This window comes from Patella vulgata, chromosome 6 (genome assembly GCF_932274485.2).
Source record: "Patella vulgata chromosome 6, xgPatVulg1.2, whole genome shotgun sequence".
NCBI lineage: Eukaryota > Metazoa > Mollusca > Gastropoda > Patellidae > Patella > Patella vulgata.
Window position 1 is genome coordinate 64,123,701 of NC_065884.2, and position 16,067 is coordinate 64,139,767.

Consider the following 16,067-nt stretch of genomic DNA (forward strand, 5'->3'; position numbering starts at 1 on the left):
TTCATTCAGCTATATATACATTCATTCACATCAAGACCACGTGCTATATGGGTTCAGTAAATAGAATGCTGTTTTGTAACATATCACCGTCTTCATTCGCCCATTTGGTACTGAAAACTACAAAATGAAATGAAATGAAGTTTAACGTCCTACAGTTCTGCTCCGGCTGGGCTAATGAGAACAGACTTACTCCATACTAGGTGCTATGAGGAAATTTTGCCTGGGCAGCGGCACTACGGCTTACTCTTATACCGAATTCCAACTGCCAAGGGTGATCCTCCGGTTTCCTCCCACTGCTAAAGACCCCTACGCGCAAGCGAATTATTGAAATAAAATTAAACCATGTTAGTCTCTCTCTCTCTCTCTCTCTCTCTCTTTTACGTGCACGCCAATGTATTTTCGCCCACCCGATTGAATAGTATGACATGAAATCCCATTTCATTCATTTATAAAAAATATAAACTCAGTTTTGCTTTTGTTTGCTTTTTATAATGAATCAACTTCGCACAAATCTATTTATAACCAGCGCCCTAGGACTTTACCTCTCTGTAACCATGGTTACTAAAACATGCCGGAGCTTACATTTATTGATATGGCTATAATCGTTCAGTTTATGCCCGTCTTTATCACATGCAGTCAGGTAGGACGTATATAACTTCATTTCATATCAATTTATTTGAATGTATGAAAGATAACGGGACGGGCCGGAACGCTGGGTGGGGGCGAGGGGTATATGTTTTAATATTTTAACTTGACACACTGGTAATAGGCTTGAGGGTAGGATAGAACAGTTTATTTTTCCTGATACATTGATCAAGGGGATGACTTAACACCAATTAACAGTCCAATGTACATTGATTATCGAAAATGCTGTGTCATTGTTGGCTTCTGCATAACCACGAGTAGGTTATAGTTATAGCACATGTACGCTATAATGACACGTGGTTGTTAGTTAGTTATTCCGCTTCTCACCAAGCTTGTTATACAACATGTCATTGTAAATACTGATTGAAGGCCTAACCAGAGAGGAAGCCATTGTGTTATATATGTCATTTTTTGATCACAACGATGTAAGTACTAAGGGTAATATATAATATGATTTATTGGGAATACGATTGAATAGAGAGAGAGAGAGAGATGAGGGAGGGAGAGCGAGAGAGAGAGAGAGAGGGGTAACGTCCACTCGACACAAACCAGGTCATTTCGGCACTAACATATGCTTCAACCCTATTTCAATAATTCGCTTGCTCGCAGGGGTCTTTAGCAGTGGGAGGAAACCGGAGGACCCGCAGAAAACCCACAAGATTGGACAGGCGACCCTATTTCTTATCACGTACAACCGGGGAATCGAAACCCCGCCAGTTATCTCAATGACAAACCGTATGATACAGCACGCGCACATGCTATAACCATTCGCCCCCCCCCACCCCCGCGTAATATATAGATATATCCCCCGTGCTAAAAGCACTCTGACACTATCAATATATTACTTATATAATGTCTCGCACTCGACCATTAAACATGCATTATGCAAGAGCAAAATCTGCTTATTACAAGTCTTTCTTTAGGCCTGAAATGTTATCTAAATTATCAATTAGACATTAATTAACTTATCCAGACCATAATAAACTCTCGATGTCAAGGCTAGCCTTCGATGTTGGCTGGATTAGATTCCTATATGCCGCTAACGGCCGTTGATAATTAAATCAGAAAAAGGGGATAATCGAGACTATGCTGTTTATATAAATGATTTTAGTAATGACGACCGAGACTATGCACAAATTTCACCCGCTTCTTTCTCGGCTCATAGTGGATCAATTTGACTGAAATTTTCAGCAAATTACCTTTACACTATATAGTTTTTAACTATTATAGCGAGAATTGCCATCTCTTTCTTATCCCCCATAATGTATCTTTAAACTACACATAAATTCAGCACAATCGAACTTAACCATTGTGCAGAATTTAAAGTCCAGTGGGTGAAAGTGAAAAACTCGATTAAGTTTGTGGGTATATTTATCTTATGATAATACACTAGACCTATTTCGATGATTTTATTGGCGACCGCTGGTGACAATATCATTTCCGCTGATATCTCTGCTGTTGTGTATTCATCTTATCGATCATTCTCAACTCTCTCGATCTCTCTCTCTCTCTCTCCTCTCTCTCAACGGTAAATAATCTCCCGGATTGGGTTCAATCGGATTAAAAAGAGATTGGCATTCCATTTCCTCTTCTCAAAATGGCTAACTATCCGAAACTATACAATGAATATTATTGGCATGTGTAATATAGCTTATACTCTCTACATTGGGAACTAACTGTCTCCAATATTTTAAAACAATTTGATCAAAATCCAGATCCTATTTCGTTCCAATAAGACGTTAAACCCCATTTCATTTTACAAGTGAGTTGGGTGGCTGAATGGTTAGCGCGTGCGCGTTTGATCACAGGGTCTGTCGCAGAGTTAAGTGGCGAGGTTTCGAATCCCCACGTGTACGTGGCAAGGAGTGGGGTCACCTGTCCAACCTTGTGGGTTTTCTCCGGATCCCCGGGTTTCCTCCCACTGCTCAAAACCGTTACACGCTATAGCGAATTAATATTGAAATGACATGGTTTCTGTCGAGTGGACCTTAAACCCAATCTCTTTCTCTCTCTCTCTCTCTCTCTCTCTCTCTCTCTTTCTCTCGTTCTCTCTCTCTATTTTATTTTGTTTCAGTCCATACATATTTGTCTGCCATCCGTCTTCATTAGTCTTGTTGGTGTTTGAAAGTTTTACCCCATTTCATCACATTAAATCCCGCCTTTTAAACACTGACAGAGAGCAGATTATTTCTGAGGAATGTAACCCGTGATCACCAGGATGTACCGTTGATAGTCTGCTATTTTCACACCGAATGCATTCCAGCTGCATGTTTTGACAGACTATTTTTAGTTATGATAAAATTTTCAAAATGTGTGACTTTCCTTCACGTGACTGGGTTTTTTTACATGTTGTTAATATTCCTAGTAAATCTTTCGTATTGCATTTCTACCAAGTATCTCTTAGCTTCTGACATCCATTTAAACCACGGCCTGTGAGTTTTCTGCGTGTCCCCCGGTTTCCTAGCTCCCACCGCTAAAGATCCTTACGCGCAAGCAAATGATTGAAATAAAATTGAACCATATGTTAGTCCCGAAATGTCTTAGTTTGTGTCGAGTGGCCGTTTTTTAAATCCCATTTCTCTCTCTCATTTAAACCACGAGAGTATGTTTACCCTTTCTTAAAAAAAAAACAGCTCATACGAATTCTTTTTTATACGCCCACATTTTCATGTGGACGTATATTGTCGTCGCCCCCTGTCCGTCCGTCCGTCCACAATTGTTTGTGAACAGTCTACAGGTCACAATTTTTTATCCGATTTCAATGAAACTTGAAATATAGGTTTATCACCCTAAGATCTCGGTTCCTTTCGATATTGGCATGTATCGGACTGTAACTTCATGGATTATGGCCCCTGAATGTACGAAAAAATCACGTTTTTAGCTTGTGAACACTGTAGAGGTCACAATTTTTATCCGATTTGGTTTAAACTTGAAATGTATGCTTATAACCCAAAGATCTCGTTTCCTGTCGATATTCGCGCATATCGGAACGTAACTTCCTGAATTATGGCCCCTGATTTACAAAAAATCGTGTTTTTAGCTTGTGGACCTTATAGAGGTCATAATTTTTATCCGATTTCAAAAAAACGTATTATTATATCACCGTTACACCCTAAGGACGGCTGAGTTCGAATTTTGTGAAAATCGGCTCAAAACTGACAGACAAAATGGCCGCCGTTCGTTCTCAAATATGGTATATCAAGGTTGTGGACCCTGTAGAGGTCACAATTTTTATCCGATTTTGTTGAAACTTGAAATGTAAGTTTATAACCCAGAGATCTCGGTTCCTTTCGATATTCGCGCATATCGGACTGTAACTTCATGAATTATGGCCCCTGATTGTACGAAACATCGCGTTTTTAGCTTGTGGACCCTATAGAGGTCATAATTTTTATCCGATTTTAAAAACCGTGTTATTATATCACCGTTACACCCTAAGGACGGCTGAGTTCGAATTTCGTGAAAATCGGCCAAAACTGACAGACAAAATGGCCGCCGTTCGTCATCAAATAGCGTAAAAATGTGGTATGTCAAGGTGGTGGACCCTATAGAGGTTCTAATTTTTATCCGATTTAGTTTAAACTTGAAATGTATGATTATAACCCAAAGATCTCGGTTGCTTTCGATATTCGCGCATATCGGAATGTAACTTCCTGAATTATGGCCCCTGATTCTGCGAAAAATCGCGTTTTTAGCTTGTGGACCCTATAGAGGTTATAATTTTTATACGCCCACATTTTCATGTGGACGTATTATGCCGTCGCCACTGTCCGTCCGGACGTCCGTCCGTCCGTCCAAAATTTGTTTGTGGACACTCTAGAGGTCACCATTCTTATCCGATTTTGACGAAACTTGAAATATAGGTTTATCTCCAAAAGATCTCGGCTGCTTTTGATATTGGCATGTATCGGATTGAAACTTCATGGATTATGGCCCCTGTTTGTACGAATTGTAATTTCCTGAATTATGGCCCTTGATAGTAGGAAAAAACACTTTCTTGTTAGCTTGATCTCTATCCATCTCTCGAAAATGTGGGCGTATCCTACCTGGCAGCCGCTGGTTTTATTATTTGTGGAAGGAGGGTGTGGTCACAAACGAGAATTGACATTTGGGTGTTCCTGGTATAATGGCACCCGTTGGTACCTATTTACCACTCCACGGAAAGTTGGAACAAAAGTTACAGACCCAGAACCGCACTTCACACGAATTATTCATTTCATTCCAATAGGAAACTAAAAAGTAGTGAATATTTTTGTTTTAGTATGTGCTAGGGTCAAGGTTTCACATGGACACCAGATAAGCACAGCTTAATCATCATGTTATCTTAAACTTTAAACTTATCAACCCTGGTAAATAAACACATACGGGATTTGTACTAATAGTCGAGGATAAGGAACATAAAGAATGCCACCTTAATGAGGGAAAATAGACTCATGGGACTAATGCTAGATTCTCACTATCACGATTCGCACTACGATAGAAATCGTGGTTTATAATCGTAGGGAGAGAGAGAGAGAGGGAGAGAGAGAGAGAGATGTAGTTTAACGTCCACTCGGCACAAACTATGTCATTTCGGGACCAACATACGGTTTAATTTTATTTCAACAATTCGCTTGCGCGTAGTGGTCTTTAGCAGTGGTAGGAAACTGAAGGACCCGGAGAAAACCCACGAGGTTGGACAGGTGACCCTACTCCTTGTCACATACAACCGGGGATTCGAAACCACGCCAGTTGACTCAATGACAGGCCTCATGATACAGCGCGCATGTGCTAACCATTCGGTTATCCAACACCCCTTTAATCGAGGAGTAATTGTGGTGACCCTATCAGGTCTTATCATATACATTGAGGTCAGTCTTGGCCATTTGTGGTGATCGTATTGAAACGTTCCCGAGCGTATCTTCACGTACCAGCCAGGTAGGGACAAGCCTATCGTAACGCATCGCACGACAGTGTGGGACTAGCATTACTTAAGGAACTCGTTGGATTTGGCTTGTTTTCATGGAAAAATTCATCGATTAGGAAAATGGAGAAACGGAGAAAGTCATAAAAAGGGCTAGGACAGGGGCCAGACCTTTCGAACTTTTAGTTGCCAGCTTAAAATCTTGCATAGAATTTAATGTGTAAAAGTGTATAAACATACCAAATATTGACTGGATAGTGATCTAGTATCGTATTGTGTTGGTACTGGATGACCTGGCGCCTGGTACGTTCGGGCATTTTACTGGCATGCGCACAGGTACTATTTCTTTTTCTTTTAACAAGTACCCAAATCGGGGATTTCGTGCGGAGGTAGTTCGGAGGTAAACAGTCTGTGAAGTACAACACTTGCCACTGTACCTGTGTATCGCTAATTATAAACCGAATGTGTGAAGACAGTTCATACACATCACTCAAAAATTTTTCAGTACAAACTCAGTTGATTCACGCTCGATTTGCTACTAAACAAACCCATCGGTTTATTTTCTCAACTCCCTCATAGCACACTGTATGGCGTATGCCCGTCTTCATTAGCCCAGTTCGGAGCAAAACAGTAGGACGTTAAACCCCATTTCATTTCATTTCATTTATTTTCTCAACAGTGTGACCCGAAGTGACCGCGGATTTATTGACCTTGTATGAACTTATCCATAGCTATATCCTTACACCGAGAGAAATTATCTAGTCTCGGTGAAAAGAACCATGGTTATCTGGTAGAAAATTACTTTTGTATTTTTTGGAACGGAAAACAGTGTTTTTAGAAGCAAACTAACCTGCCGCACATGAGGAAGTCATTATACTAATAATAAAAGGCGAGACCTCTTTTTGCGGCGCAGGCTTATCACTGAGTAGTAAACCGTCCACAAACAATAATATAGGAAGCCTAGTGACCAGTGTAGTAAGTAGGCTATAGACTATAGGTTTGAGTCGAGATTACTCGCTTTCAGTTTACTCTGTTTTTGCGATAACCAATTATGTGAGAAATACCATACTGACATTCGGTTTTTAAAAGTTGTACGCGAACTAAATGCGTTTGTTAGATACTGACAGAGCAGCCCCGAGTCCAACAATCGCCGCCCGAGCTGTCTTCGTCAGCTAGTTTCACAATATCGTGCAATAGGTGTATTAATGTGATTTTTAGGTTTAACCCCGCAAACAATGCCAAAATAGTGTTTTCACTGCTTACAGAAAACTGAAATTTAAAAAAAAAAATTTTTATGAGGGTGACCCTCCCACACACTCCCTATCGAGCTGCCGCTCGGTCTGCGCAGCCTCATGCCTGGCACATACTGTCAACATTGTATATTTTTCCGTTTCCGCCCTTCCCCCTCACAATATATATTTCACGGCTACGTTGCGACGGTACCAGCATACCCAGTTGTTGACACCCATTACATCACTCCTGTCTAACAAATCATAAAGCTGTGGTGTTACGGTGGCGGCATAGTATTTCACCGTAACACCACAGCCACTCTAACCATTCATAATACATCTAACTATCCCTTTACAGCACTTCACTCCCTACACATTTCCCCTCGTCCTACTTTCCCAAACGTCAACAACACATCTCATACATCCAGTTCGCTGATTAACCCTTGTACCACGTCTACTGGATAATGTTTACATATCTTATCTTATCGTATTTTAGTGGTGTTTGTTTGTCCAGATACATGACACTGAAGATAAGCCTGAATATAAAACATTATGGGATTAATGCACATTAATAGGTCTCCATGTATATTCACATAGGTACATTTTGTGACACGTTCCCACTGATCGCAGGACGCATTCACCCTGGTTTCCTGTTGTAAGCTCCGTATATATCAGGTTGGTTCCGCTCCCGTTTTTGTTTCTCTATTCAGTGTTTGTGACATGTTACCACTGATCGCCGGATACGTTCACCAGGAACAGTATCAAACAGTGTTGATCCTTTTGCATGCTCCGTATATATCCGGTTGGTTCCACTGCCGTTTTTTTTTTCAGTTGGACTTTGGACTTTGGAGTCGAGCATAGTTTTAATATACAGTCATAATCGGAATCAGCTAGAGTGGTCTGGTCTCAAACTTGCGTGCAGAAAAGTAGAACGTTAAGCCCCATTTGATTCATTCATTCTCAAACTTGTCTCGGAATAATTCAAGTATGGTCATGGATTCAATTCCATAAACAAGTGCTTTATTAAAGATACATTATGGGAGATTAGATAAAGAGCTGGAAGTTCGCACTATAATAGTTAAAAACTAGATAATGTAAAGGAATTTGCTGAAATTTTCAGTCAGATTGATCCACTCTAATTCAAGAATTCCGTAAACAAGTGCTTTATTAAAGATACATTATGGGAGATTAGATAAAGAGCTGGCAGTTCGCACTTTTATAGTTAAAAACTAGATAATGTAAAAGGAATTTGCTGAAATTTTCAGTCAAATTGATCCACTTTGAATCGAGAATGTAGCGGTTGAATTTTAGGCCTAGCCTCGATCATTATTACTAAAGTCGGTACGATAAAACTTATCCTTTTTTTTTTATTTAATCATCAATGAGCGTTGAGCAGCAGATCGGATCCCATTCCAGTAAATATTGCAGGCTAGCGATGACACCGAGAGTTGATTATGGTCTGGATAACTTAATTAATGTCTAATTAATAACTTAGATAACATTACAGGCCTAAAGAAAGACCTACAATAGGCAGATTTAACTCTTGCATAATGTATGTTTTATCAAATTTATCAAATGTCTTCAACAACGAGCTATTTCCTTATTCAAAACAAATAAAATCTCGAATATTTTGATAGCGAGGGAGTCATGAACGCCAGAGAGAGAGAGAGAGAGAGGGAGAGAGAGAGAGAGAGATAGAGAGAGAGAGGGTGTTAACGTCCACTCGACACAAACTAGGTCATTTCGGAACTAACATATGGTTCAATTTTATTTCAATTATTCGCTTGCGCGTCGGGGTCTTTAGCAGTGGGACGAATCCGGAGGTCCCGGAGAAAACCCACGAGGACTCGGAGATTATCTACCGTTGATATTTTGATTTGTTTTCTTAATTAGTCAACTTAGGACAGTTTAGCGGGGTTCAATCCTTGAAAAAAATGCAAATGACGACATGCGACTCTAATATTTTTTCTCTTCTTTCTTTTCAGTACAAGAAAGATAAAGTTCCAGTCAAAACATGGTGGCCACGGAAAATACATCAATAACAGTGAAAATGAGTGACGAGGAGAACCCCCTTCCTAAACATCCTTTAAGGGATACATTAGTGATTTCGTTTTCCTTTATGGCTATTTACACGTCGTATTTAGCCATACAGAACTTACAGAGCAGTTTGAATCAAGAAGCAGGATTGGGAGTTACGTCCCTTGCCTGTCTCTACGGGACTATTCTCATATCCGGCACAATGGCGCCATCTTTTATTAGGATCGTTGGCGCAAAACGATCGTTGGTGATAGCCTGGATAATTCACACCATCTACACTGCGAGTAATTTTTATCCAACATGGGCGACATTGATTCCATCGTCCATATTATTAGGAGGCATTGCAGGACCCCAATGGACGTCACAAGGGTTATATCTGTCCAGGAATGGAGATGCCTATTCCCGCATAATAAATGAAAACATCCATTCGGCTTTAAGTAAGCTTAATGGAATATTCTTCACGTGTTATGAAGCTACGCAAATCACTGGAAATTTGATTTCATCCCTTGTACTACAACAAGGCTCCTATGACGAAAGTGAGGACAACGTCACAAAAACGTGTGGTGCTGATAGTTGCCCTATTGCTGCCAACGGCACGCTCATCGAAGAGCCAGACACCCACGTTGTCTATATTTTATTGGGAATATTTCTGGTTTGTGACATTATTGGAATTTGTTTAACGGCTTTTCTCCTGCCGAAATTAATAGCCCCGAAATCTCAGAAACAATCTCTATCAAAATCCGTGGTATCATGTTGTACTACTTTAGTCGATAAAAAGATGACACTTCTAATCCCCCTGTTCATGTCCCAGGCCATGAACCAAGGATTACTTCTATCAGAATATACAAAGGTAAATATATTATTGATGATTTAAGTAGACCCAGTATATATGTCACTTTAGTATCCAATCTTGATCTATATATGAATACGCTACAACCCAGGGGCTCGTTTCACGAAATTTTAGTGATTTGATTGGATAATATTAGATTGATTTTAGTGCTTAGCCAATCAAATTTGAAGTATCTACAAAAATTTGGATTTATCTTTAGTTAAAATTTTGAGAAACAGGGCCCTGGGCATTAAGTAGAACACAACACATAAGGTGAAACATTTCTTGTGAATAACAATACATTCAGTTACTGGAAAAAAGAATAAACCTGATAGTAGTCCCAACTATCCAGTCCACTGTCGTCTGATTATTTGAATAAGAAAACTGAATCAGATATGAACTAATTGTGTTATAACAGTGCATTAACAACTTAGTAGCCCACTGACCTACTGAACACAAATATGAAATGTGTTTAGGGTACCTTGACCACTTGGTTGCTGCAGAAAAAAACCCAACAAAGTCCTAACAGCTCAGTCCACTCACATCTGATATTGAGTAGAAATAATGAATGAAATATGATTGAATTGTGTTTCGAGTGCGTTTGTGAGGGCATCTTACAATGCGGACAATATCGTCAGCTGTCAGCGAATCAAGTCTTCGAGATTTTTATGAATCTGCTAATCATGGTGATTCCCCCGGAATATCAAAAGAGATAGCGGTGATTAACCATGTGTTCCTAATCGCATGAGATTACAATTTCGTTTCGTTAAATTTGTCTGATTTTACATTGTTATATTTATATCAGCTAACCATACTACAAATACGTATGTGTTGTTTAATGGTAGAGAGCGACACATTAAGTGATATATTGAAACAACACGAGTGGCGTTTCAATATATTACACATATCGAGACCATTAAACAACTTAAAATGCAGACACTCGCACATGCACCTGTTACCACTGTTTGTCGTGTATTTTGTACACGAGGAGCAGTCCATTTGCTGATTACACTATTTTGCTTGAATACACTATTTTGCCTATAACGTTTTTTAGGACTTCGAATTCTGTCTTATGGTTTGGATTGTTCGTACTTGGTTTTATTTTATTTGCAATGAAATACGTCACACGGGTCCAAAATTTTAATTGGTATAAATAATGTACGCTTGGCACATTGCCCGTACCATTATTTGAAATAATGATACACCAACATCAAAGGATAACGTCACACCTGTATTTTAAAACCGCATAATATACACCAATTAGAATCTGACAATATTTAACCATACCATATACACACTATTATAACCACACCATATACACAAATCTGAATCATAATGCCCATAATTTACCACAAATTAATGCCCCCGTCAGACCGGAGTCGCGTCTTACTGCGCTGTTCGGACCGTACGGCGACAAGAAACGTGAACACAACGCGAGAAAATGTCCCCAAAAATTACAAATTTGAAAAAAAAGCCGTGTTCTCACAACTTTCCAGGTAGGTTCGCAGAACCTTAGTGTTTGTCTTGAACATGCTCAAAACAAACGGAGTGACTCGGCGATCATTTGCGACCAGGAAGACCACAGCATGATATCTGGCGTTTCCACCAAGCTTTTACCGCACTTATGACGATTTTGACGCGCTCTGAGACCAATTTCCGTCGCCATAGCAGCACAGTAAGGGCTCCACCCCGGTCTGTCTGGGGTATAAGACCAGTACAACTATTAAAATTGCATTGCCCATACGTTCCTGTGACTTGAACTGCGGCTCACTGAATCAAACGGAACTTAATTGGGATTGGTGTAATTTGAGGTTTAATAAATACATGTATATTGTCACCATGTGTAAGTACGCATACCATGTCTCGTACACGACACCTGTCCCTACCTCGTCAGGGGTAACAAAGGGATATAATAAGCTACGAAGTAATAACGTAAGTACAAATAATTTCATTTAGAAAATACTAAACTATGTGATTGTTTTTAATTTCAGGCCTTTATCAGCTGTTCATTGGGTATTTCAATGGTAGGATTTATAATGGCGTGCTTCGGCGGAAGTACAGCCATTTTGGCATTACTAATTGGGCGTCTAGCTAAATATACTGGACGATATGTATTATTTACTATAGCCAGCGCCATAGATATGGGAATGCTACTAACATTATATTTTTGGGAACCGCAGAAAGATCAATTGTATCTGTTTTTCATAATTCCTACTGTCTGGGGCATTTCGGAGGCCATTTTTCAAGCACAGTTTAATTGTAAGTATTAATAAACTTGTATATCTACAAGTACTTTTAGAAATCATAAAATAGTTCGGTGTCAAAAAGAATGAAACTTCTTATGCTGATTTATAAATTTATAATATTAATTATACAAGAAAGAATGTAGAAGATTGGGTCTGTTTGATGTAAATCGTTTTTGTGGTACAGTGCTCTTAATTTCATACGTTTATGATACCATTAAATTTGTTTTTACCTTGATTTTTTTTTTAAAAAAGCAAGCAGAAAGTCCTCTGTATTATTGCAAGCTACAACAATTTTATACTTCATTTACAATAACTAGAGGTGTGAAGTAAAAGACACCGTCAATTTTATTGATTAACTGTAGCTAATCTTGCTAAACTGCGTTTAAACTCAATCTGGGGAAACTTATAATCACAACGATGCTCTATAACGTGTGTATCTCTTAATTTGAAAGATACCACCTAGTTTTTTCATATTATAATGAGATGTTTTTAGTGAAAATCTTATCATTATAAACTTAATTCATTCTATGGAAATGTATAACCAGAGCGGGAGGTTGGATAGCGCGTGTGCGTGTGCGTTGTATCATAACGTCTGTCATTGAGTCAACAGGCGTGGTTTAGATTCCCCGGTTGTACGTGACAAGGAGTAGGGTCGCCTGCCCAACCTTGTGGGTTGTCTCCGGGTTCTCCGGTTTCCACCCACTGCTAAAAACAACTAGCTACGCGCAAGTGAATTATTGAACTAAAATTGAACCATTTGTTAGTCCCGAAATGACCTAGTTCGTGTCGAGTGTACGTTAAACTTAAACCTCTCTCTCTCTCTCTCTCTCTCTCTCTCTCTCTCTCTCTCTCTCTCTCTCTCTCTCTCTCTCTCAGCAAAGCAAAGTAATTTAGAGCGTATATCACTTTATGTTTAAAAACAATCAATCTAGTTTTTGGGGTAGAGATGTTATCAATATACTTTTTGTTTTTCAGCTTTAATAAGTATATTATTCGGAGAAAAGATAGATTCGGCGTTTGCCAACTATCATACTTCCAAGGCCTTTGCATTCACAACAACGTTTGTTTGTGGAGTTTTCTTGTGTTTAAGAACGAGGATTTATATCGCCATTGTACTTCTATCAGTTGGATTTCTAGGCTATATTGGAGCTGAAATTATTTTCTCGAGGACAAAAGTGACCAAAAATAGAAAGGACGGCGTACCGGCAACAACAGATGAAAAGACACATTTATAGAATTAAATATGATAACACACAGGAAATTTGTTCATGCGTCAAATTTAGTACTACTAATCATAATAGTAAGTGAAGGAATAGGGGCTGCGATGGTTCGGTCAGTAAGACGTTGGCTGGATGTTCCGTGGTCGATCCCGGTGTTAGGCGAGAAAGTTCACCAGGATTTTCCGGCGTGGTTCCCCCTTATCAATGATGTACAACGGAGGGCTATGCAATGGACAAAGTATAGTCGTTCAGAAAAGTTTTTCATGCGCCAAATATAGTGCTATCAATCATAATAGTAAGGAAGAGGGGTCGCGATGGCTCGGTGCGTAAGACGTTGGCTGGATGTTCCGTGTTCGACCCCGGTGTTAGCCGAGAAAGTTCACCGCTTTCCTGAACTATACAGATTTATAAGCCAAATAAAAGTAGTTTCAATAATGACGGAGGATTCTAATTGGTCAGTGGTTCTGCAATGGTTAATCACCCACTCCACGGAAACCAAATTGACTAAGTGAAAAGATACGCTTCTGATATCCAATATTTAAGTGACAATCGATATTTTAAAAATTGGCACACGGATCGCGTACCAGAATACCCCCGAGCGCCATGTGTAAAGAGGCGACTCTATGAACGAGGTCCAACATGTCCCACGGGAAATACTGCTGGTGTAAACTGGAATAACCAGACGCCAAAAACTGCCATTTAAACAAATGTTTAAATTTTATTAATCATTTTTGAAAATATTACCCGTAGCCCAGAGGCCGATAAAATCTTAATCCCTGGATTAATGATAGTGGAACGCATTGAAAAGAAATGAAATGGGGTTTAACGTCCTGTCCATTGCCAAGTCCTCTGTTCTGCTGCACTGACAAGGGGGAAGCTACGTCGGTACAAAATCCCGATGGTCTTTATCGGTCAACAACGGGATCGATCAGGGGACATCCAGGTTAGCGAGCCAATGTCTTACTAATGTAGCCACCGCGGCTCACCGATGTGGTTTTTACGTTCTGTCGGAAAAACAGGCCGGACAGGCATCTTCGGAGCTTTCCAGATCAACGAGGCAGCTCCGGGTATTTGGTTTAGGCGGTTATGTTTTTGGTTACCTAGATGCGATTCACTCTGATAAGTGGCAGAAAAAATTAACAAAATATTACTGACAGGCTAACTAGACACAATTTTATGGAACACAGGTACTTTTCACTTCACACATGTTTCCAGGATGATTATCACTGTGTTTTATTTTAGCATTATAAACCATATTGGGATATGTACAGGTTTTATACAGATAGAATCTTAACTAATCCTAATAATTGTTGTAAATAAATAGGAGTTTTGGCCAACTATGTAAATTTTTTGGGGGGTCCAAGTATATTCAGTGGTATACACGGGGCCTTTGCTTTACGTCACATCCGCGGAACTAATTGAAATGGAAAGAAAATGAAATGGGTTTAGACGTCCTGCTTTGCTGCAGCGACTGGGCTAATGGAGATAGGCAATCGCCAGTTTTCTATGAGGGATTTTTTACCCGGGCAGCGCCACTACAGCCTACTCTTAAATCGAATCGCTAAACAGTTGACCTTCTCAGGAATTTGTCTCGGCTAACACATGGAGCGAACCTGATACCTCGAGGCTAGCGAACCAGTGGCATGCTCACTGAGCCAACACGGCTCCCTTGCACCAATGAGTTTTAACGTCTGTTCGTGTTTACTCTCTTATTGATTATCACTGTGGTCTTGATCCACAGTTTATCTCTCTTTTCGCATTACAACTCCAGGTGCGATTTCTAAGAAAACTCCCTCGTGTCAAAATCGTAAACAAACTAAATTAAACAGTAAAGGTGCACTTTGCTACATGAATTCACCGAGAAAAACAAGTAAATAAGGATAATTGTGAGGTGAAGGACACGCAATATGTATTTAAGCAAGTAACAATACCTGCATTATTATGTTCAGTGAATTTCATACCCATAATTACTTTTTTAGTGTAGTTCTCTATATGTGTAAACTGCGTTGTGTAATAATGTAGAACTAATTTAAACAAAATTAAACTATACGTCTTGAAATCTCGCTTTTCTCTCGCAAATAACGTCAATACAAACCAGGCCATTGTGGGACTAACATATGGTATAATTGAATTCAATTCAATAGGTCGTCTGCGCCTATGGGTATTTGATAGAGGAAGGAACCCGGAGGGTATGGAGAGAACCCAGGGGGTAGTGCAGGCGATGCAACACCTCGTCAATGATGGATCTTATGACTTGTCAGACCCCGCGACCCCATCAACCCCGGCCTATAAGATATTACCATAGACATATTACTTATCAATTTGGATCAAATTAATCATCATAACGTTATGAATATTGACTTCTGGAGTTAATAGTAATATTTTAAAAATGATAGATAATTATCCACAATAATAGTAAAAGATGATATAGCTAAATACCATGATTATTTTTGTTTAGCTAAATACAAAAAACACTCGCTAAATACCCCCAAAATAATAGCTAAATACATAACATAATGATTAATTGTATCCATAAATACAAAAACAGTAATAACTGAATACCAATAATAATAGCTAAATACAAAAGAATAATAGCCAAACACCCCGCCCCCCGCCCCGAAACAGCTAACTAACCGCCAAAAATTACAGACCAATACAACATATACATATACTACATACAAACAAATATAAATAATAGCTCAATATAGAAATAAAACTGTCACATGCATTGATATATAATCTTAAAGTGGCATTTAGCGATCGGAAACACATTAACAGAACACAGTTTTTATGGGATACAATCACTAGTTTTTATTCTAAAAGCACGACGTTTCGACAAGTATCCTCTTATCTTTATCAAGCACAATGACATTTAGTAAACTTGAGGTCAATATATACAAAATTCATAGTGAAACCATGAACATGGATTAAAATAACAGTAACAAAAAATAATCCTTG

The 16,067-nt window shown here is 39.2% G+C and overlaps 1 protein-coding gene across 2 annotated transcripts; it reads left to right on the forward strand.

The window, feature by feature from the left end:
* The first annotated feature begins 553 nt into the window (after positions 1 to 553).
* Positions 554 to 14,715, forward strand: LOC126825674 (protein unc-93 homolog A). Of its 2 annotated transcripts, none has more exons than XM_050555431.2 (4): positions 554 to 640; positions 8,763 to 9,664; positions 11,635 to 11,902; positions 12,865 to 14,715. In XM_050555431.2, exons 2-4 carry the CDS (start codon positions 8,792 to 8,794, stop codon positions 13,122 to 13,124), a joined length of 1,401 nt encoding a protein of 466 aa, XP_050411388.1. In that variant the 5' UTR covers positions 554 to 640; positions 8,763 to 8,791; the 3' UTR covers positions 13,125 to 14,715. The 2 variants fall into 2 exon arrangements, with proteins under 2 accessions (XP_050411388.1, XP_050411387.1); XM_050555430.2 differs by lacking the exon at positions 554 to 640 and adding an exon at positions 925 to 1,070.
* Positions 14,716 to 16,067: the final 1,352 nt, after the last annotated feature.